Raw genomic sequence first — 22,030 nt, forward strand, 5'->3', positions numbered from 1 at the left:
GCACCGACCCTTCCTCCCGGCTCTTCCTTACCTGCTGACTGGAGTCTATCTGCCCCATCCCAGCAGAGACCACGTCTGACGTGCTCCTCAGGCCTGGCAGCCGCACGGCAGGCTTTCCAGGATTGGGGGGAGGAGGTGAGTGAGGCATCAGACATACCGTATCATCAGACGTCCGCAGGGCTTTCACCCGAGTCCTCACCTTGAAAGGTTCCAGAAGGCAAAACCTGCACAAGAGGGACGATCCAACGCGAGGAGACACTTCCGCTCCGTCTCGGGTAAGAAGCAGGAAGACCCAGAGGCGTGCAGCGCCCCGGGGGAGCTGTCAGAGCGCAGCGGTGCTAGGGCGAGCAGGGCTGCTCCCTCCACAGCATGGTCACCTCCAGCCCCTCTGGGTGTACAGGTCTGTCCCGAGGTCCCCTGATTTCACGGAGACCACAGAGGCAGCAACCGAATTCCCCAGCAAGACCGGACGCACAAACAAAGCCGCTCTCCTAGCCCGACCCTCGCCTGCAGGAAACCAGAGGCGAAAGGGGGAAGGGCCTTCAGGGCGAGTCCAGGAGAGCCTGGGTTACAGTATGAAAACGGAATTCAGACCAGTGTTCAGGTTTACTCCACTTTATTAAAAACTACAACGACAGAAACAAGAACTCAGTGTACAAATGAGAGAATGAGGAAAGGGCCAGGTAGGAGAACAGATCACACAGCAATGGTGAGGGGGTGGCCCGGCTCCGACGACCCTCACCATCTGACCCCAAACCCACTCCTCCCACTGGCGGAGGCCAAGGCTGCAGGGCCGTCAGAGGACGCGAGGCTGTGCCGACAGCTTAGGGTCCCATCTGTGCAGGACCCACACGCTGCCCCTACTCACGGGAGCCTAGAGAAGGCTGCAGGACACGATTCAGAAAAACGCTGCGAATACTGAGAACTCGCTCTTCAACCACAGGCAGCAAAAGCAACAGGACACGGAACTCATGCCAAGAGGCCAGCAGTTCTGGTGACACCCTTCCGTGCTCAGCCCCCTAGAACAGCCCCCAGGGGCCCGAACACAATCGACTTCAATCCCCAGAAGGTCAGGCGAACCTCCTGCGAGTGGTGGGCGGTTGTCAGAGGGCTATAAACGCAGCTCTGGGAAGTCAAGTGCCCCGAGATGAGAGCAGAGGAAGTGAGTCAAGGAAATAAAACCCCTCGGCCGTGGGGTGGATGCAGCCACACGGCACCGCTGCGAGCCCGGCCCCAGGACTCGGAGCCCCGCGCAGTTCGGTTGTGGGTCCCTGCAGCAGAGTGAAGTCAGCACCAGGTCTGACCTTCCACCAGGACCACGGAGCTGCTGCGGACGCTCAGAACTGCTGAAGGATCATCTTGCGTTTCAGGTCGTGGGTGAACTTGTGCATCCTGAAGAGCTCACTGTCGTAAAAGGCAGACAGGTTGTGGATGTTGATCTGACGAGCCTGAAAAGAGGGGACGACCAGTGAGCCGTGCGGACGCGTGGGCAGGTCCCGAGCCCGAGGCCCCAGCAGGGGAGGCAGGCAGGCGGGGCCTCTGTCCCCGTCACAGGGAAGAGCGAACCGCTCTGAGGCTGAGGGAGGGTCTGCAGCTGGACACGGGGCTTGAAATTTCAGCCCGGACAACGGCCGTGAACTCGGACAAGCTGCGTGGTTGCCCCGGCCCAGCGCGTCGGCAGGACGGGTGACAGTAATGGGACAGTAGTAGGACACGTGCGTTGTGACGGCCCGGGCAAACCCCGCCCCTGGCCACGCCCATACCTTGTCCACCAAGTCCTTCTCGGGCACCTCGATCGTGTCCTGCTGGGCCCCGAAGCGGTTGCGCTGATACGTCACCTGCTCGGCCACCAGCTGCTTCAGGATGAAGAGCAGCAGCTCGTTGTTGTCCCGGCGGAACGACAGGTAGCGGGCAAAAGTCTACGGCGAGAGCGGAGGTGACCCTCCTGCCAGGCCCCCCCAAGCCAGCTGCTCCTGGCAGCAGAGGCAGGTTGGACTCCCGCGGCCCAGGCCCCGCCCCCATGGCCCCGGCCCCGCCCCCACCTTCCGCATGCTGCGCATGACGCTGAACTTCTGCGTGTCCACGAAGCTCTCGAGCATCACGCGGATGGCCATGTTGACGTCATCCTCCATCACGTAGTCCCGCAGGTGGATGCGCGCGTGGGCCTCAGCCATGCGGATCATGGATTCGATGTGACGCACCGTGATGGGGATGCTGCCCGTGGCCTGGAGGGAGGGCCGCGTCAGGTCTCCCCGCGGGACGGCCAGCACGTGGCAGAGGGGCAGAGCTGGTGCCGCCGGGAGGCCCAGCTGACCCCCCTGCAGGGCGGCGCCCACCGGAGCCAGGCGCGCCCAAGCTTCCCCTGGTTCCCAAAGCGCGAAGGCTCACGGCTGCCACCGCCAGCCCAGCACTGTGCTCCTGGCAGCTCCCGGGCACCCGGAGTCTCCACGCCTGTGGGCGGCTGTATTTGTTACTGTCAGGTACCAGGGACCGCCTGGCGCAGTGCGGCACAGGGAGAAGACAAAGCTGTGTTTCTGGGAAGCCCGAGCGAATGCTCTGAAAAGACCTGATTAAGTGAAAAGGTGTTGTTAGGAGGGAGGGAAAGGGAAGGAGCGGTGGCTGTCACGCTTAGGTAGGTGAGACGGAGCAACCTGCAAGAACTCTGCAGTCCACCTGCTTGCAAGCTGCCTTTAAATCTCTCCCCAGCACGAGTGAACGCAAACTAGCTCAGGCGCGTGCTCATTCGGGTAAGATGTTCGCAAAGTCACTGGAACTAAATCAACGGCCCAAGAACAAAGACCTCAGCTGTACCCTGAGACAGACAAACGCACGTACGTTTAAGTTCCGTCTAAACAAAACGGTTAAGGTAAGTAAGTATCGTGTCTTTAAGGCCGTCCTGCTGCTCCAGTGCTCCTGGACCCACTGAGCACACAGACAAGGCTCTGCTGTGCGTCCCCCTCTGCCCCACCCTACCTGCCCCACCTGGCCCTCACCATGGATTCCTTCCTCAGGTCACTGTACATCTTGGCCACCTTGTCCTGGTCCATCTGGTTGAGCTTCGGGTGGACCTTCTCCTTGGCGTAGATGATGTACTTCTTCAGGACCTCCTGCGGCAGGGGCTCCACGCCATATGTGTTGGGCATGGGGGGCTCCGGGGCGCCCCCCAGGCCCCCATCCTCCTTGTTGCTGGGGTGATGTCTGATGTGGCTGCCGACCACGAAACGGGCCAGCATCTCATCCTGAGACAAGACGGAGAGGACAAGAGCGGGCTGAGCCTGGCGCCTGGCTTGGAGCAGGTCAGCTCACTGAAGACGCTCTGTAACGACACGTGTCCCCCACCCGCCATGGGCCGGGAGCTCCTGGGGCGCACCCCCCCAGTGAGGGCAGAGGAGACAGACAGAGTTCACACTACAGGAAGAAGAGAAGCACGTGGTGGGATGGAGGCCGGAGGACAGCCTCCAGCTGAGGCCACCAGAGCCCCAGTCACAACACCTGAGAGAAGAGAACAGAGCGCGAGTGAAGCCCGAGAAGGTGAGGGGGTGTGGATGAGGAAGGGGCAGGGGGAGAGACCTCTCGGGGACGGTGGACTCCCCGCCAGAGAGATGGGATGGGAGGCCGAGAGCAGGTCTGTAAGGAGAGGCAGGTCCGCCGTGCCCCCAAAGACGGCTGGCCTCTGACAGGAGAAGCCGGGGGCCCAGGACCAAGGCTGCAGTGCATCGGGCCAGAGGAGGGAAGCTGGGACGAGGTTCATAGCAGCGAGAAGTGAGGAGACTCGGGAGCTGGTGGCAGAGCGTGGGCGATGCTGGGTGGGTGGCCGGGGAGGGGTTGGCGAAGGAGAGAAATCAAGGAACTCTGGACTGAGAACAAGTGGAAAACACACGGTCCACATGGCAGCCCTTCCCTGAGCCTGGCGAGCCACAGCCCTGGGCCGACGCCAGGTCCCCAAACTCACTGCGCACACCCAGGGCGTGGGCTGCATACCTGGACTGGGTCCACTGTGTCCCTCACCACACACAGGACGTCGAAGCGGGAAATGATGGGCTCCGTGAGGTCCACGTTTTCCGAAAAGGTGAGCGAGGGGTCATAGCGGCCACCTGCATCACAAAGGCAGGTCCCCATCAGGGCTCCCGCTCCCTGGGGCCCCTCTTCTCCTCGACTGGACAAGGTTCTTTCCAACCCGTGTGGCTTCACTGACGAGAGGGGAATCAGTGGTGGAGGGATGCAGGGCCTGCCCCAGGCACCCCGGACAAGCCCGCGTGAGGCTCTCCCCACCTGCCCCAATCGGCCCGAGGCCGCTCAGCCGCCTCCCGCGAGGAAAACCCGGGGACAAGGTGGCAGGGGCGCCTGGGCTCTCTAACCACTTGCTGGCTGAGACCGACGGCCAGTCCCACCCTATTAAGCGCTAGGTGCTCCTCCTGTCTCCCGAGAACACGGCTCGACGAAAGCCCGGGGGTCTCCCGTCCTCCCGCCCCCCCCCCCCCAGCAAGAAACGCAGGAGAGGAGCACTTGCTGCTGTTCGGTCCCTTCCTCACTCAGTGGCGCGGGTCCCAGAGCAGGGGCCCCCGGGTCTGCTCCCCCTCTGGCCGTCGCACCCACGCACCTATGGGGTTGGCGGCAGCAATGACGGTGCAGCGGGCCTGCAGGGAGGTGACGATGCCGGCCTTCGAGATGGAGATGCTCTGCTGCTCCATGGCCTCGTGGATGCTGGTCCTGTCCTGGTCGTTCATCTGCACGGCGGGGAAACGCAGGATTCTTGCCCGACCGCGGTCTCTCAGACGAGGCCCCCGCGCTCCCCACGAACACGCGCTCCCCACCGAGGGCTCAGCCCACATGTCAGCTCTGGGCCCGGGGACCCACCTTGTCAAATTCATCGATGAGACACACTCCTCGGTCCGCCAGGACCAGGGCCCCAGCCTCCAAGGCCCACTCCTTGCTGACGGGGTGCCGCTGGACGTATGCCGTGAGGCCCACGGCCGAGGCCCCCTGGCCGGTGGTGAAGATGGCTCTGCTGGACACTTTCTCAATGTACTTGAGGAACTGAGACTTGGCCGTGCCGGGATCTCCACAAAGGAGCACGTTGATGTCACCTCGCACCTTGTGCTTGCCGCCTGGGGGCAGGAACGGGGCAGAGGGGGCTCAGGACAGAGCTGGATCATCCCCGATTTCCCAGCCTGCTTACCGCAAACGACAAAGCAATATTCTTTCTAGAAAGGGACGTAATGCCCAGGAGCCACCCCACTCTGAGCACAGAACCCAGAACCATGGTGCACAAGGAGGTGCCTATGAAGACGCTGTTTGTCCTGTACACACTGGAGGCTGTGCACGTGCTCTCCAGCCAGGAGGACAGCTGAATGCGGCACGATGTGGACCAGCGCACGGTAACTTCAGAGCGTGAGCTCGTTCTCTGTGTGCCCACAGCAAAGGATGCCAAAGCCGTGCTGACGGGGCAGCTGGGTACGTCACGGACAGTCCCTCACACACAGACAGGGAGCACTACACTGGCTAGGAGAAACATGCCACGGTCACGGAGTGCCGTGTTTTCCATATCAGCACACGTGTAATCTATCTGAACAGCCACACAAAGTTCTGCCCATGTCCCCCCGACACCAACCAGGTGACCTGCAGGGAGGGACCGTGATGAGACAGGGAGGTCAACGGGGGCTTCAGCCCCTCTGAGGATGTAATACAAACACACGTTCAGGTATTATTCCTACAGTTAAATGTGTGCACAGTGGCATGGCTGTGGGCTGCGCTCTCCCTGGGATGAGGAGCCACCCGTGGACGTATCCTTCTCCCGGGACACCGGGAACTGCTCCCACCAAGCCCCCTGCAGAGAAGGCGGCCCCCCTGCCCCGCTCACCAGGGTTTTTGGGCTCCCCTCCAAACAGAGCCAGTGCCAGGCCTCGCTTGATGTCTTCGTGCCCGTAGATGGAAGGAGCAATGCTGGCAAAGATCTGGGGGTGGGGGGCGGGGCGATGGGAACGGTCACCATGTGCTCCGGCCTGGAGCGCCCATGCACAGCTGCAACTCCCCCGACCCCGCATTGAGACCCACCCCCATCCCACCCCCAACTCCGGGCCTTGTACTTGGTTGGCTCTTCCCGAGTCACCGAACCTGAAAGCTGACCAGAACCCCGGCCTGACCCCCTTCACTTCGTCCTGTTGCAGGACCACCCCAAGGTCGCCCGCAGAACAGGAGCAGGAGACGAGACCCAGGCCCGCGTGGGCGGGGGTGGACTCCAACAGCACGGACGCAGAAGACCCCACCCAGGATCGGCGGCCTGCCTGAGCCTGTGTCCTCGAATGGAAAGGAGATGACACTGCCCAGGTCACGGGGGCTGTGAGCACTACAGGAGGCGTCTACACAAGCCCGGGTCCCACAGGACTGCAGGTACCGAGCTCAGAACACGGGGCGGCCGGGAGGCGGGTCCACCGGGAGGTGAGACGTTCACCTGGAAAGCCGTCGAGACATTTCGCCAATTGCTCTGGGGGTGTGTGTGTGTGTGCGCGTGTGCGCGCGCGTGTGTGTGTGTGTGTGTGTGTGTGTGCATAAGAGAGAGGAAGAGGGCTTCCCTGGTGGCGCAGTGGTTAAGAATCCACCTGCCAATGCAGGGGACACTGGTTCGATCCCTGGTCTGGGAAGATCCCACATGCTGCAGAGCAATTAAGCCCGTGCGCCACAACTACTGAGCCTGCGCGCCACGACTACTGAAGCCCGTGTGCCTAGAGTCTGTGCTCCAGAACAAGAGAAGCCACCGCAATGAGAAGTCCGCGCACCCCAATGAAGAGAAGCCCCCACTCGCGGCAACTAGAGAAAGCCCGCGTGCAGCAACGAAGACCCAATGCAACCAAAAATTTTAAAAATAAATTTTAAAAAAAGATGAGAGACAGTCAACGAATCAGTGTGTAGACCTTACTTGGACACTGACCACAAGAAACTTTTCAAAAACTAAGAGACCACCAGGGAACTGTAGACCCAAGTGAACATCACCCCTAGGAACTGCCGGTATCTTCAAGTGTGACAGGGGTAGCGGGGTCAGTTTAGTAAAAAAAGAGTCTTGAGAGACACACTGGTGTAGGTGCAGGCGCAAGGGCGGGTCTGAATTTGTGTCAGAATAACAAGGGAGGGGCTTCCCTGGTGGCGCAGTGGTTGGGAGCCCGCCTGCTCATGCAGGGGACGCGGGTTCGTGCCCCGGTCCGGGAGGATCCCGCGTGCCGCGGGGCGGCTGGGCCCCTGGGCCTGCGCATCTGGAGCCTGTGTTCCGCGGCGGGAGAGGCCACGGCAGTGAGAGGCCCGCGTACCGCAAAAGAACAAAACAAAACACAAAAACAGGGAAGGGGGCTGCACAGAGGAGCCCAGACCAGCCATGACCTCGGGGATAGGAGAAGTTGGCAAAGGACACGCAGGGTTGCCACACCATGCCACGCTCGCGTCTCACAACTTCTGTGGTGACTTTTAAAACGTGGGCCAGGGTCCCCTGGAACTCACGATAACCTTGAGCTGGGTCCCCTGGAACCCGACACTCAGAGGCACCTCCCACACGTGGGAACCGCATGGGGGGGCAGAGGGCGGCCCCTGGAAGCAGAGGTGGAGGCCGGACAGCCTGGTGGGACCCTGGCTCTGCCACTTGTTAGCCGCGTGACGTGGGCGTCTCACGTAAACCAGGCCCCTACCGCCCCACGTCTCAGGTTACTCATCAACAACAAGACACAGACGACCTTCTGCAAATCGCTGTGACCAGCGGCTACTCGGCGCTCCGTACACGTTACCGATCCCCTTACTGAGCCCCCACCTCTGCTGGGAGACCTCATGCCAGGACTGCCCAGCCTGGGCTTCTCCACCCAGACCGCTTCTCGGTGCTGTCTGGGCACCAGGCACCTCGCAGGATGAGGTAATGTCTCCCTCTGGGACCAAGGGCAGCAGCCCGCTTCCTGCCTGCTGTGCTCGCAGGCTCCCTGTGCCGTCTCTGCTGGCCTGAAGGGCACGGGAGCGGCCACACCGCTCGGTGCACCCGTGCTGACCCGGCTACCTTAAGCGATAGGGCAACTTAGTGCCTGGTAAGAGGGGTGAACCCAAACCCAGACCTGCCAGGGCGTGACACCCACTTCCCAAGGGTTATTCCATTTACCACCACGACCTCCACATCACACGGGAGGAAACAGGCCACCCGCTGCTGAGGACGCCCAGGACCCGACCCCAGGCTCCTAACACTCCTAAGTCTTAGGTGCACCGCCCGCCGCCCTCAGACAGCCCAGCCCCCACCTGCACGGCCACAGGGAGCACAGGAATCGTCGAGCGCAGGCCCAAAGCTGTGCTCATCCTCCCGCTGGCCCTTCCCAGCACCCCAGCTGTAACAACCTGTAACCGCGACAGCTGGCCGCGGAGACCCCACGCCTGCTCGCTGACCTGCTCAGCCTTTAGAACAACTCTGCGAGTGGGTGCGACCCCGTCTCTGCTCACAGCCGGGGCAGCGCATCTGACCACACCGAGCACGACGCCAAACCTCCACCCTCAGTCTGGCTTCGGGCCGCGCGCGTCTCCCGTCAGTCCTTCAGACCCTCAGTGTCGGGCACAACACACACCTCTCGAACGCCTCACCCCACCAGCACCCACGAGATCCAACGCCACGGCGGCAAGCGGGGTGGAAGCCGGAGGGACGCAGGCGGGAGAGCCCACGGCAGTGGGCAGCCAGCAGACCGGAGAGAACCCATCGAGGGCGGCGGCCACCCAGCACACCACTTGCTCCTGAAGACACAGACCACCCGACTTGGAATATCGAAACCTGGGTGCCCACGTTTTTATGTGAAGTCTCCCTATTCCTAAGGAATGATAACTCATTCAAACATTTGGAAAAACAAAAAAACAGAACCACGTACCAGTTGGAAAAAACCCGTCGGCAGGCTGGATGGGGCCCACCAGCCACCAGCCGGCAAACCTCCGGCTCCAACCGTTCCAATGAGCCTGACCATTTCTGGATCTTCCCTGTCACCCGTCAGCTTGTCTCCGAAGTGGCAGAGGGCGCAGAGGGAAGTCACGGCAGGCAGAGGGCAGGCGGGCGCTAGGGAAGTGTTCTAGAAGCACACGGACCCCCCGCACCTGCACACGTCAGGTGTGTGTAGACAAGCTGACACAGGCCTGGGACCCAGAGTCCCCGCCCTCAGAAACCGGCTCCGTCGAGATTCTGAAACATGCCCGTCACACTAGCACTGGTTTCCCTCGGCGGGGGCGGGGCGGGGGGGGGGTTGCCGGGGCTGTAGTAAAGGACAAGCCCCATGAGGGCGACAAGCGGCTCTCACTTCCCACCGAGAAGCCTGAACAACGCGGCCCTGGAGGGTCCCTCAGGACCCAGCACATTGGTGGAACTGCAGTGCCTGTCCTCCTGGGGCTAGGGACACCCGCCTTCCCCGTGTGCCCCCAATCTTGGCAGACTAATAAAGGTGGCCGACGGGGGTGCAAGGACCTGAGCTGTGCGGCAGCAGAGCAGCCAGGGAGAGAGCTGGGAGGTCCTGCACCAACAAGAGAACAGGAAGTGGGGAGGCGAGGGGAGAGGGATGCCAAGAGGGCTGGGGGAGGGCCACGAGCCTGAGGGGCCACCCGGCGACCCAGGAGCCCGAGGGCCGTGCGGCAGAACTTTTATCAACAGGAACTTAACATCCCACAGCTGAGACTGGAACAACCCGGGTTTGATCTGCGTGGGTCCACTTACACATGGACTTTCAACAGAGTCGGGGTGGGCGCCCCTCACCCCTGCACTGTCCAGGGGTCGCCTGTATTTGTAAATTCTGCAACGAAAACCCCCGTCCCCCCAACCTCAGCAAAAAGCCTACAGTTAAAGGGAAAAGCAAACCCCCGTGCTGGGGTAGCGCTATTCCTGGAGAAACGACTGGGGACAGGGGTCTGATGCCACGGGACATCCCACCAGACAAGCTTTTCCTACTGGCCCCCCGGTTTCCCTTCCAGTCCAAGCCCGGCACAACCTGAGGAACCCTGACCTCACCCGTGTCCTCGCGGGCAGGACACAGGCTCAGTGGGGCTGCCGGACGTTCTTCCCCTGGAGCACAGCCTCCGCCAAGGCAAGTGGACTGAGCAGACACAGGGAACCAAACGAAGGGACCAGCTTCCAAGACCCGGGCACCAAGACGGAGGCTGCAGGGTGGGCCAGACGGCGAGCCCCGGGTACCCTGACTCTGCGGCTGCCCCGCCCGCCCGCCTTCCACCTGCCTTCTCCCCAATCTGCTGGTCCTTGGAGAGGCTGATAATCTTCTTCACATCCTCGTCAGTCAGCTCTCCCACGGCCACCTTATTGTCCTTCTTGGCCACGTGGTTGGCTAGGATGACAGTGGCGAAGACGGGAAAGCCGTTGGCGGTGTTGAGAGCCCCATCGTAGTTGTTGTGATAGATGCCGGTCAGCTCCTGGGGGGTACCGAGTGGTCAGGAGGGCCACAAGCACGGGCCGGGCCCGCCTCCTCGCTGGCTTCACCCGACCCCTCCTCCGGGTCCCTGGGTCACCGACAGGAGAGCAGTAACTCCACAGCACGCTGCTCCCAAGCCCAGCACCCAGCTGGCCGCCCACCGCAAGGAGCTCAGTGCTAGAGACGGGAGAGCTGACCTCGACCCACTCCCCGGGCCACCGCCACAGCGCCCACACCAACTTCCTCGGCCCCCCGGCCACTCACTATCTCGTCTCCCGGCTTGCAGCTGTCCACCAGGTCCGCGAGGAGGATGGCATCCTTGGAGCGGGGCAGCCGGCCGGCCGCCACCTTGCCAGGACTCTCCTGAATTCGGATGCGCTGGTAGTTCTGGTAGATGGTCTGCGCGGGACAAACAGATGGTCAAAGGGACCCGCCCCTAGCCGGCGAAGCCTGGGCTGTGGTCCAAGCACCGATTCTTTGTCACCTGAACTGGACCGGTGCCCTGGGGCAAGGAGAGCAGCGTTATTATTCCCACCGCTGACTAGGATACCCAGAACCAACGATGGCAGGGGGGCGAGCCACTGTGACCAGCGCCACGGTGCACGGTCCCCGCTCCTGCCACACCGCCCCCCCCCCCCGGGGATGCCTCCCTCCTGCCAGAAGCCAGAGCCCTGTGACAGGCCCTACAGCTGAGCGCAGTGCACGTGGACACTGGAGCCAGGCTCCGCTGTGGCCTAAGCTGTGTGGCCCTGGCGAGGCCTCCCCCTCTCCGTGCCTGCCCCGCAGAACGGGGGTCGAACGTTGCAGCCACAGCCACACAGGGAGAAGGAAGTCACGTCACACGTGAAAAGCACTGAAGCCAACGCCCACGAAACAAGTTACGCCAAGTGTGGGCTTACTGTCGAGGTCACAAGGCAGCACTGTGTGTGCAACCTAACATCCATCATCTCACCTACTGTCTAGAAAAGAGCCACAGGAAAAGGTGCTTTTAAGCACACGCTCTGCATCAAAATGCTTGCGTTCTAATCCTCTGGGCCACTCCTGGCTGGGTGACCTCAGGTCAAAGAGGGCCAACAACAGCACCCGCCTCACGAGGTGTGATGAAGACCACATAACGCACGCCCCCACCACGTGGCACCGAGCAAGTGCTCCAGAGACTTCGGCGTAATTATTATCCCCCCACCGGTTACTGTCCCAGGTGCCCTGCAAGCAGAGCCTGCAACTCTGCTCTCGTTCAAGTAGCTTCTCAAGAAACGTGTGTGAAGGGGGAACCTGTAAAGGGAGGGGGACCAGCTAGACGGAGTGGGCGGGGGGACTCTGGGCAAAGGCACGGGCTCAGCTGGAGCCCAGCCCTGCAGCTGTCGCTCCCCGAGGCAAGGCGCACTTGAACTTTGAAACAGGGCAGCCTTTGCCTGCGGGCTGCCAGGCTTTTCCTGGCAAGGCGGCTCCAGCTAGGGCGCTTCTCAGAATCGTAGAGCAGTGAGGCGTCAGCCCATCACTCGTGGCAGCAGAGCAGTAGAGGGGGGGTCTGGGCTCTACCGCAGCGATCGTGATGAGCCCGCCACACTTTACACTGGGAGTGGTTCACGTTCAAAGGCGGGTGTTGCGTGCCCGAGGTCTTAAGGCCCAGAGCCTTCCAGCGGGGCCTCCCGAAGACGGCACAGCAGTGTCACAGACAGTTACAAATCAGGGGTCCCCAGCGCAAGGCCAGAGAGGCAGGTACCAGGGAGTCTGGACTGGAAAGCAGGTGCCCTGCTGAGGGGCAGCCAGGGGAGACGTGGGCCCAGTTTCACCAGATCTTCCCGCTCGAGAAAAAAAAGCCATAAACGTTGACGCTTTAAATGTCTGGTTTGTACAGACTGGCTTGGATTCTTGAGAACACCACGAGGGCTGACCACATGGGCCTGCTTGCCCCAGCGCGGGGCCAACACACACTTGCATCTTGGCGCCCGCGGCTACGGTGCAGCCCCGCGCTCACCTCCTCCATGTTGACCTCGAAGGGGCCGGCTGACTGGCACTCGGGGCACGAGCCCGGCTTCACCTCCTGGTTCTGGGACTGGCAGAAAGGCCCCAGCACGAAGCCACACTTGTTGCAGTTGTACTTGACCATGCTGAGCTGAGGCAGGACGCCCGTGCAGCTGGTCACCACCCCGCTGGTGCGGATCAGCTGGTTCAGGTGCAGCTGCCTGCGGAGGCGAGGCGCCGTCAGAGACCACAGGGCGGGGGCCGGACCCTCGCCCGCCAGTGAGGCCAGGACCCACAGGGTGGGCTTTCTCTGGCCGCGGCCACCCGCCACCCCCCACGGGTGCCCGAGCCCCCGCCGGCTCACCTGAGCGAGCGCAGCTCCTCCACCAGGGGCAGGTGGGAGATGCGCACGTGGACGCGGCTGGCGATGCGGTCATACTTGGGGTACATGGCCAGCACCACCTCCAGGGCAGCCTCGCTGAAGATCTGCAGCAGCTCAGCCGGCGCCTCGGGCAGGAAGTAGGCCAGGACGTGCTCCCTGGCGGCCAGGTCCTCGTAGTTCACCACCAGGCTCTCGCGGTTCTCTGAGGCGGGCGGGGTGGGAAGGGAGGCTGAGCGCGGAGCAGGCTGGGGCAGGCCCACCTCGCCGCGAGAAGGGGAGGCCAGCCCGCCGAGCCCTTGACTCGGAGCTGGAGGCGCAGCCTCGCTCCCAAGTCCGCTCAGCGTTAGCGACGGGACCCAGAGATGTGACGGATGCTAGGTCTCAAGCTCTGAACCTATGAAACGGGACCTAAGTGCCTGGGGGGGATACAGTGGAGTAACACATGGGGTGCCTACCGCAAACTCAGAGTGCCTACGAGGCCAGGAGGAAACCCGCGAAGAAACGTGTCGGATGTGAGACGAAAGGGAGAGGAGGGGCCGGTGGGGGACCAGGAGCCACACGCCGCCTCACGTGCTGCTTTGTTCAGAAACGTGCTGCTACACTCTGATCAAAGCAGTAAGCCAGATTTTTACATAAAGTCTGCCCGATTGTAAGTCCATCAAAAACGACTTCTGGGGCTTCCCTAGTGGCGCAGTGGTTAAGAATCTGCCTGCCAATGCAGGGGACACGGGTTCGAGCCCTGGTCCAGGAAGATCCCACGTGCCGCGGAGCAGCTAAGCCCATGAGCCACAACTACGGAGCCCGCACGCCACAACTACTGAAGCCCACGCACCTAGAGCCCGTGCTCCGCAACAAGAGAAGCCACCACAATGAGAAGCCCTGGCGCTGCAAGGAAGAGTAACCCCTGCTCGCCGCAACTAGAGAAAGCCCGCGCGCAGCGACAAAGACACGGCACAGCCAAAAAAAAAAATTAATTAATTTTAAACAAAACAAAACAAAAAAACGACTGCTGTGGTCCAGACGTACGTAGTCCCTGGACAGTGCGCTGGACCCACGATACTTTGTCTGAAAGACGGGCACCCCGGGCTCAGGCCCCGGCCCCGGCTCCCCATGTGCCCCGCACATCCGTCTGTCAAACCCACCGCCACAAGGCCAGGGCAGGCGGCCTCCCGCGGGCACGGGGCAGGCGCACCTTTGCACATGTCACTGATGCGCTCCTTGAAGACGTTGTGGCCGCGGCCGTCCACGTGGGTGCGCAGGAAGTTCTTGAAGCGGTGGTGGATCTCCAGCCGCGGGCCGGCCATGCTCACCCACTCGCGCACCGAGTGGCCCTTCAGGTCCTCCAAGTTCTCGATGCTCTCGATCATCTCATCGGCCTCGCCACCGTCCTCCGTGGCCCGCTCCACCTGCCGCCGCTTCCGGCTGCGGCGCTCCTCCTCCTCCTCGTCGCTGTCTGGGGGCCGGGGGCACGTTCAGGGCCGGCTCCCCACACTGCCTCCCGCCTCCCCCGGGCTCCCCGAGAACGCACCGTACAGGAGCCCGCGGCGCATGCGGCCCAGGCCCCGGCCGGCCTCCCGGTCTCGCTGCCGCATGACCCGCTCGGCCGCCTCCCTCTGGCTGGCGGTCAGCTCGTCCACGTCCTCGTCGTCCGGGGCCAGCCCCTCGGGCTCGTAGACATCTATCTCCGGGATGGGGCGGTAGTCCCTGCGAGGCCCCCAGATGGAGCCTGTTAGCACCCAGACCCCAAAACAAAACCCCACCAGGAACCGGGCTCCCGAGGGCTCCGGAGCCCCGGCCAGGGCACCTGGAGAGGCTCCGAAAGGCTCCCCCACGGATCCCACACGGAAAAGGACACAGTCTTCCAAAGGACGGACCTCCTGACACCTGCTGTGACACGGGCAAACTCTGAGGACACTGCTCGGTGAGACAAGCCAGTCACAGGACAGAAATCCTGCGTGATTGGGTTTGGGGAAGAAAGTCCTGGAGAGGGTGGTGACGGTCGTACGACCACGTGAGTGCCGTGATGCCACTGAGCTTACGCTCAGAGATGGCCGAGACGGGAATCTTGTGTCACGTGGGTTTTCCCACAGTGAAAAAGGGGAGCTCTGAGCACCAGCAGGAAAGAGGAATCGGAGGACCCACAAAACCTTCAGCTCGAAGGGCCTTCAGAGAGCCAACACAGCTCCCCATGGGCAGGAACCCTCCTGCACTCCTGTTTCTGGCAGCCCCACCTCGAAGCCCGGACCCCAGGAGGCCCACACACATCAGCCCAACCAGCCTCTCCCGAACACATCTGTGGCTCAGTCCTTCCAGCCACAGCGAGACCTTCCACGTGACTGCCTGTCAGATATCTGAAGGACTGATGCCTCAACAAGGACCCCCACCAGGGCAAACACAGCTCCCCTCCCCGCGATTTGGGGAAGCACACATCACCCTCCATCAGAAAGATGAAGAAACCAAGGACGGGGGGCGGAGGGTGATGGGATTTCTGCCAGAGGTCACTCAACAGAGCTGGGTGTCAAGGTGGCTAGCTGCTTCCAATACCACACTGGCTCCACGACAGTCCTCTTGAATTCTCCCTTTCTCAGAGGACGTGGTAATTTGGGGAACTTCTTCTTTCTTTTTTTGGCCATAGACTCTGTCAAAGAACACTCTCAGATAATCCCACACTACTGACACCAGAAACAGAACCCAGAACCAGGTATGCTTCTGGATTGATCGCTTCCAAATTCTTAAGTGTTCTCAAGGAAAAGGTACCTGTCTAACTCGTTAAGAATTCCAAGTCATGGGCTTCCCTGGTGGCGCAGTGCTTAAGAATCTGCCTGCCAATGCAGGGGACACGGGTTCGAGCCCTGGTCTGGGAAGATCCCACATGCCACGGAGCAACTAAGCCCGTGCACCACAACTACTGAGCCTGCACTCTAGAGCCCGCGAGCCACAACTACTGAGCCCATGTGCCACAACTACTGAGCCCACCAACCTAGAGCCTGTGCTCCGCAACAAGAGAAGCCACCACAATGAGAAGCCCGCGCACCGCAACAAAGAATAGCCCCTGCTCGCCGCAACTAGAGAAAGCCTGCACGCAGCAACAAAGACCCAACACAGCCAAAAATAAATAAATAAAAATAAATTAAAAAAAAAAAAAAGAATTTCAAGTCATGTGAAATGCCTGCAGTGAAATTCTAATTGGTCAATTTAAAAGAATTTGATAAATTAGACTTCAGCAAAGTTTTAAAACTATACACATCAAAACCCACCGTTTAAAAAAAATTAAAAAGACGAGCCATAGACTGAGAAAAAAATATTTGCAAATCACATGTCTGCTAAAAGGCTTACAACCAGAGTAAGTTTTTAAAAACTCTTACGACTCAATGATAAAAAGTCAAGGAAACAAATTATTGATAAAAAACGGGCAAAGGATCTGAAGACAAATTTTCCAGATACTCAAATGGCCGACAAGCACGCGAAGCGCTGCTCCACATCACTAGTCATCAGAGAAATGCAAATCAAAACCACAGTGAGATACCGCCTCGCCCCCATTAGGGTGCCTGTTGTCAAAACCCAGAAGGTAACAGGTGTTGGTGAGAATGTGGAGAACTCAAACGACATACGCCACTTGTGGGAATGTAAAACGGTGCAGCTGCTTTGGAGAAGTCGGGCAGTTCCTCAAAAAATTAACACAGAGTTATCACGTGACCCAACAATTCCATTCCTAGGAACTGGAATTCCATTCCAAGAGAACTTAAAAATGCATTCACATAAGAAACTCCTAGCAGCACTATTTATAATTGCTAAAAAGTGTAAAGCACCCAAAACGTCTACCAACTGATGAATGGGTAAACAGAACGCAGTCTGTCCGTGCAATGGAGTACTACTCAGCCACGAAAAGGAATGACGTGCTGACGTGGGCTCCAACGTGGATGGACCCTGAAAAACACAGTAAGCCAAACAAGCCTGCACACGACGACGTGTGTATTCCAGACTCCACCTGCACGAAACAGCCAGCACTAGCAAATCCAAAGAGACAGAAAGTGGATTACTGGTTACCTAGGGGTGGGGAAGGGAATGGGGATTAACTACAAACAGGCACAAGGGATCTTACGGGGATGACGGGAAAAACTGGATTGTGGTGATAGGTGCACCACCCAGGAAATTTACTAAAACGCATTGAATTGTATTCCTGTAAGAGACAAATCTTACACTGTAAAAATTATAGCTCAGTAAGGTTGTTTTTTAAACAAGCCATGAAACCCAAATCTCACTGGGCCCATCCAGTCCTCAGATACCTCTATCCAGTCTTCCTTGCGAGGGAAGGACAGAAGACGCAGAGGGCGTGGATGGAGGGTGGCCGGCCGGGGAGGGGCGTCCTGCCTGCACAACCTCACAGGGCACAGCAGGCAAGCTGCTCAGGGCTGCTCTGCCCAGACTCCTCATCCCTCCAGACTCTGTCTGGCCTGTGCCGCACACCCAGGCCCATCACCTGGAGTGATGGAGCTTAAAGCGAAGATCCAAACGGTCCAGAGTGCCCTGGATGCTCCCAAAGGGCTCTCCCTGTGGCCTGGGGGGCGGCCTGAACAGTACTCTCATACACACCAAGTGTGAAGCCCCCACGTCAGAGTACACAGAGCCCCAAAGCAGAACCTCCACGAGGCTCCCGGGCGTTCAGATAATTCTAGTGCTAACGTATAGGCCAAGTCCTGGGTGTTAAGACAGGGTGAGACACCAGTGGAATCTAACCTTGCTCACTCACAGAGCTTTCCTCCACCATCTTAGCAATAAGCCTCCATAACCTTTACTACGTTCGTACATTTATCAGTAAGTGTGAACACGAGATCTGCTACAGATTAAGCACAGTAACTGTGGGCTGAATTAAATCTAAATCTTGATTAATCACCCCCCCCACACACAGTTTCTCTGAAGTTGCAGAGAAACTCTTGGCTACCTGCTTCCTGTCCTTCCCAGTTGGGGTCCCTGACGTGGCCCCGGATTAGAGATGCCCTGCGTCCCCTGGGGTGCACATCTCATGGAGCTGGGGCTTACCAAGGCCTTTGGGTCTAACTCTAAGGTAGACACAGCAAGTTACACGGACATGTGCTGTGGCTCCATGAACCTGTCTCCCCCCAGACCCTGGACCAAGATGTGCTCAGAGCAAGCAGGCTCCGATATATCTGCTTCCCCGGGACACACAACAGCCCCCCAGCAGAGCTTGCTGAGAGCAGGGTCTTGAGCGCCGAACCTCTCCATGCCATCTCCGAAAAGCTCCTCTCCATCCTCCTCCTCCTCCTCCAGGGGCCCCTCTGTGCCGAGCAGTCCCTCCGACTCATCCTCAAAGGGAGGAAGGTCGCGGCCGGGGCTGGAAGTCAGGGCATCCGTGCGCCGGGAGCTCCGCCCAGGGCTGGAGGTCAGAGGATCGTTGCCTCTCCGCCTCGGGGCCGGGCTGGACGCCACCGTGAAAGACTCGGATGATTCCTGCAAGAGGAGATGGGTTGGAGGGGGTGAGGGCCCACTCAGCTTCCTATACGGTGGCGCCCCCACCCATAGGGTCTCCCTCTCCACGGCTGACCCTGTCCTCCCACGCTGCAAACCCCTCCCAGCCTGCACACTTTGCACCTGCTGTTCCCTCTGCCTGGAACGCTCCCTGAGCCCAAGGCTTCTCCACGCCCGGGGCCGGCTCATTCCTCACACACACCGTGACTCACCCGACCCCGTTTTCTCCAGGACAACCTACTGAGGCTACCTGGTTAGCTGGTTTACCTGTTTACCGCCTACTCCTCCCCCCAGCACGCGTTCCCGCCCTTCTGGGCCCCCGATGCACCAGGAGCTGCCAGGGGAGACGGGACACGAGAGCGGCCACAACCTAAGGGGTCGGAGACCCAGGTTGGTGGAGGGGCAGTCAGCTGACGAGGCTGCGGACGAAAGCAGCACGATAAGGAGGGCCCGAGCGCGCGGATCGGGCCGGGGGCCCGGGCTGCCGGGGTGGGACCCGCCGGCCTCGCAGACCCGCCCGACTGGAGCACGGGAATCGGCTCCGCGCCCGGCCCCCCACCGCCCGCGCCCCGCACGGCAGACGCACAGACTCCGCCGCGCTCACCGCCATCGCTGCTCAGTGCTCCTCTCCGCTCCGCCAGCAACAGCCAGTTTTCGCGCGAAAAACGGCCCACGTGACCGCCCGTGCCCGGGAAGCGTCTGAGGGAGCACGACGTCATGACGCTGGCGTCCATTTTCGTCACGCCGGCGCTCGGGGGCGGGCCCGAGCGTGCGGCCCCGCCCACGCTGCCCGAGACCCCGCCTAGCCCGCGCTCTGTGCTGCGGGGCCAGCCGAGATGTACGACCTGGTGCTGCGGCCGCCTGGGGGCCTTGTTTTCTGACGTTTTCTTACTGTGTGATGTCAACTCCTCCAAAAGCTCAGGCTGCGTCCTTCAAGCGCCGAAAGGCGGGGGATGGTAGGAGGCCAGCTGTGACGTTCTAGTGGGGGTTACCCCCCTCCCCCGAGGGAGCCGAGATGCAGGGGTGTTCCAGGTAGCAAGAGCCCCGTGCGCAGAGATGTGGAGAGCAGGGCACGGTGGGCATCTGCAAGCACTTTCCTAGTTCCAGTTAAACCGCTTGTGATGTTCAGGAAGGGACAAAAATTGAGGCTGGAGAGCCCAGGTCACGAAAGATCACCAAGTCTTTCTACTGAGCTGGCTTGAGGGCAGTGGAGAGCTACGTGGGTTTTAGGAGAATCCCTCAGGCTGCCAGGGGTGGACATAGATCGAGGCAGGTTGGAAGCAGTTACAGTTGGTTCCAAATCTGCAGATTCAACCAACAGGGTGGTTAGAAAAAAAGTTTAATTCCAGAAAGTTCCAAAAATCAAAGCTTGATTTTGCTGTAGGCCAGCTAACTATTTACACAGCATTTACACCTATTTGCATAGCATTTACATTGTATCAGGTATTGTAAGTAATCTAGAAATGACAAAGTGTACAGGAGGATGTACACAGGTTATGTGCAAATATTGCACCATTTTATATGAGACTTTAGCATCCTTGAATTTGGGTATCTGCAGGTAGCCTGAAACCAATCGCCCAAGGATACAGAGGGACGAGTATGCTGCGATTCTTCGTCCAGGTACAGGCGGCCTGGGCTAGGGCAGGCGAGCAGGGCAGGGCTGGATCTCAGCCCTCTTGCCCTGGCACTTTTGTGCGGTGAACAAGCATCTCGGGATGGGGCCCCGGGTAGGGGCGGGAGTGATGACAAGGAGGGGAAATATCCAAGACGTATTCAGGAGATGGAGTCTCTCGGTCCTGAGGACCGGGGACAGCAAAAGGGAGGCACCCAGGATGGCAGCAGGATTCTGGCTTGGGTGGGTGACAGCGTCACCTCTGAGATGGGGGCGCGGGAGGAAGACAGGGAAGGAATCCAGCAGCTTACAACAGCTGCCATGTTGTCTCAGTGTCCGCGGGCCCGGGCCCGGGCCTGGGCCTGGGCCTGGGCCTGAGCCTGGGCAGGGCTTGCTGGATGCCTCTGCCTCGTGGTCCGGCTGCTGAGCCAAGCACTTGTGCCTATTATTTAGGGAGCGGTTCTGCAGCACCATCTCCTCCTGTCAGCCATGCCTCGGGAGGAACACCACCCTGAGCCTGGTGCAGGCGAGGGAGGGAACCTGAGAGTCAGATCTTTATCTACTGAACTACCATCCAGGGAAGCTCGCTGCTGCCATGCTCTGTCTGGTGTGCAGGGGGCACTGCAGTGTGTCAGCACTCCTCTGCCCTGGAGGGAGGGGAGATAGCTACCCTCATTACTCCACAAATGAAATCCCACTGAAACCTATGCGTGGGGCCCAAAACTCAGCGTACAAAACGCAGAATTGCGCATGGTGGTAATAAGAGCAAACTCCCGCCTCCTCCCACGCCCGCTCCAAAGTGTCTGTACTGTCTCAAAAAAAACAAAGATGGAGGGAGGGGGGTCATTTGGCTTAGTTACCGATTCTCCATTTCTCCTCCTTCCTGGCACAGGGTGGAAGGGAAGTTTCCTGCCTCTGGAGGTCAGAAGTGGCCTATGACTTGTTTTGCCGATTAAAGGTGTGCAGGGGGAATGCATGTAACTTCCTGGCAGAAACTCTTGGAGCTGTCCACTCAGGAAGACAGGCGCCTCATGGCATCAGCTCATGGCTGATACAGAAACTGCACGCTGACCAAGGTCCAGATAAACTGGGTCCCAGATGGTCACAAGGCAGCGGCTTCCTCACCTTCCCCTTGTTCAGAACAGGAGCAAGGCAAAGACTGGGGCCCAGTCTCATTCCAGCCCAGCTGTGAAACAAGTGTGGTGTCACGAGGTGTGTATCTTGGGGCTACTGTGATCAGTGGGTGCCTACGACAAGCAGCAGGCCCTGAGTCAGCCTCCGCACGTTCAGGGAACGTGAGAAGCATGGCCCTGTCCTCACGGCACTGCCATTCTAGTTGGGGGAGGCTGATGCTGAACTAGGAAGTGACTAAATGAACATGAACCCGTTAGAGAGACTGTGCTGCTGTGTAAGCAGATGGGGCAGGTGGTTCCCGAGAAAGAGAACCAGGAATGGCTTTCTTGACATAAGAGAAGCCATTTTTGGCTTGGTTGGGATGGAAGCCTGGCCACAGTGCTTACCCTTAAACAGGTCTCAGTAATGAATGATCTTAAAGGAGCAAAAGAATGCAGAAACAAACTGTTATCAGGTGAGAGAAGTAACAACGCTAGACAACGTATCAGTTGTAAAGATTCCCTGTTGTGATTCAATGGCAAAAATTAGCCTGAAGAGCTCAACCATCAGATCAACTGGACCCTAAGGGAGGATGACGGTGACCACCTCTGAGCCTCATGACTTCAATTAACTAAAACTTAGACTGCCCAAGCCCCTTGATGAATACGCATGTACCCTTAGCTTAAAACGTCCCCAATTTTGTTGTTTGGGGAAGCACGAATTTGGGAAAAGTCCCCTATGTCCTCCTTACTTACTGCAAGTGATCAGTTCTTCCTTCTCCTGCTCTTTGCCTTGGTTGTGTCTTTCTGCTCGACGTCCACCAACAGACGAACCCAGTTTTGGTAACACTGGGAATGAAATAAAGGGGCTTTGTGTGACAGAGACTGGACAGCTACTTTGGCTAGGGTGTCAAGCAGGAGAGGGGGGTCATGTGACAGGAGCCAGGCCGGGGTGGGGGTGGGGGGACAGGTGCAGACCCACAAGCAGGAACAAGCCTTGGTATAGCCAAAAAACAGAAACAGAGACCAGTATGGCTTGAGCACCCAGTGAGGAGCGGGT

At 59.7% G+C, this 22,030-nt stretch overlaps 1 protein-coding gene across 1 annotated transcript; it reads right to left on the bottom strand.

Annotated features, from left to right (window-relative positions):
- Positions 1-605: 605 nt before the first annotated feature.
- MCM2 (minichromosome maintenance complex component 2) lies at positions 606-21,888 on the bottom strand. Its single transcript, XM_060023186.1, has 17 exons — positions 21,727-21,888; positions 18,851-19,548; positions 17,996-18,228; positions 14,288-14,463; positions 13,952-14,212; positions 12,742-12,961; positions 12,391-12,598; positions 10,677-10,811; positions 10,222-10,413; positions 5,861-5,954; positions 4,858-5,108; positions 4,601-4,727; positions 3,982-4,094; positions 2,994-3,239; positions 2,043-2,225; positions 1,764-1,919; positions 606-1,448 (listed from the first exon to the last, which is right to left on the bottom strand). The coding sequence occupies exons 2-17, from the start codon at positions 18,854-18,856 to the stop codon at positions 1,338-1,340; spliced, it is 2,712 nt and encodes a 903-aa protein (XP_059879169.1). The 5' UTR covers positions 18,857-19,548; positions 21,727-21,888; the 3' UTR covers positions 606-1,337.
- Between the last annotated feature and the right edge of the window lie 142 nt (positions 21,889-22,030).

Source organism: Delphinus delphis, chromosome 10, assembly GCF_949987515.2.
Source record: "Delphinus delphis chromosome 10, mDelDel1.2, whole genome shotgun sequence".
NCBI lineage: Eukaryota > Metazoa > Chordata > Mammalia > Artiodactyla > Delphinidae > Delphinus > Delphinus delphis.

Excerpts from the sequence above, each read along its gene's own strand:
- MCM2 (XM_060023186.1), bottom strand. Across the intron at positions 14,213-14,287 it reads GCGCCGCGGGCTCCTGTACG|ACAGCGACGAGGAGGAGGAG; the intron begins GTGCGTTCTCGG and ends CCCGGCCCCCAG. Across the intron at positions 10,812-12,390 it reads TCGAGGTCAACATGGAGGAG|ACCATCTACCAGAACTACCA; the intron begins GTGAGCGCGGGG and ends TGTCCCGCGCAG.